At 41.2% G+C, this 1205-nt stretch overlaps 1 protein-coding gene across 2 annotated transcripts in view; it reads left to right on the top strand.

Annotated features, from left to right (window-relative positions):
* The window catches only part of LOC102026463 (receptor-type tyrosine-protein phosphatase gamma-like), a 62979-nt gene that overhangs the window by 33504 nt on the left and 28270 nt on the right, over window positions 1-1205 (top strand). Inside the window, exon 3 of one of the 2 annotated variants that reach the window (XM_005409046.2) lies at window positions 554-1199. The exons of the other annotated variant lie outside the window; for it this stretch is intronic. Coding sequence (XP_005409103.1) covers window positions 554-653 — 100 coding nt within the window. The 3' untranslated portion in view covers window positions 654-1199. Of the gene's footprint in view, window positions 1-553; window positions 1200-1205 lie in introns of those variants that run through there. 2 annotated transcript variants of the gene reach the window in all.

Genomic DNA, 1205 nt, shown 5'->3' with positions numbered 1-1205 from the left:
TACTTTTCTCTCATTGCTGAGACAAAATACCTGACGCTCAGAATTAAGGACAGGTTTATTTAGCTCACAGTTTGTGGAGGATATAGTCCATATTTGGCTGGTTCCAAGGCAGGGTGGAATGGCACAGGGGCAGCACTTCAAGGTAGCAGAAGACAAAAAAAGCAACAAAGGCAAAAGGTGGGGGAGAAGAAGCCTCTTCTCCTCCCTTATATTGTAAGCAGGCTATCACCCCACTAGGGTGGGTACAACACTCACACAATCTCCATGTTCTCCTCTTGCACAGGGTGAGGCTATTTATAAAGTAAGGGTCCTGGTCCCCTGTTGCACAGCTTAGTTAAACTTCTAAACTTCTCAAGTTGACAAAATGTATCAACCATTACAGATGGCTAAACTATCCTGTGGCTCAGGGGCTTGGGATTTAGCTTAGCGGCACAGCGCCTGCCTGGCAAGCACAAGGTCATGAGTTTGAGTCCCAGTACCGGAAAAAAAAAATAAAATAAAATAAAATAAATAAATATCCTGTGGCTCAAATTATCTTCCTCTTGTTTTTCAGGAACAATACCAGTTTGTCTATAAAGCAGTGCTCAGCTTGGTCAGCACTAAAGAAAATGGAAATGCTCCCATGGCAGTGGACAAAAATGGTGCTGTTCTAATTGCAGATGAATCAGACCCTGCAGAGAGTATGGCATCTCTTGTGTGACTGGAATTCTAAAAGGGAACTTCTCTGTAGACTTCTGAAGACTGAAAACTTTCTTGAGGCCTCCTTTTTTGCCAGACATTAAGTTATAAAATAACCTAGTTACTTTCTTTATTTTTTGCCACTTTATGTCTTAATGGTATCCTACCAAGCATTTGCACCTCTGTTCATTTCACACGGTGAAACACAATTTTATCTAGTTTGCACTATATGATCAGTGTTACTGCCTATAATCCAATTACTAAAGCAAATCCCAATGTGACATTCCATGACAACATTCATGCTACCTTTTTGTTCTGTACAGTGAAAATCTTTGCTGTGACAGTGAGTCTTGATTTTATTACTATTGCTGAAGCAGTTACATTCTACTAGCAGGCAGTGTACTTTTCCTTAGTCCTCCCCTCCCGTTTTTAGGCACTGTTCAAGACTGTACGCCTTCTGTACTTTAATGGAGTGGAGAAGCATTGTTTTCTTTCACAGAATAGCAGGCTATGGGGAGCTACTCAGA

This window comes from Chinchilla lanigera, unplaced genomic scaffold (genome assembly GCF_000276665.1).
Source record: "Chinchilla lanigera isolate Chin_1 unplaced genomic scaffold, ChiLan1.0 scaffold00116, whole genome shotgun sequence".
Lineage (NCBI taxonomy): Eukaryota > Metazoa > Chordata > Mammalia > Rodentia > Chinchillidae > Chinchilla > Chinchilla lanigera.
Note: the sequence above shows the minus strand (reverse complement) of the source record. Positions and strands in the feature narration are given on the sequence as shown.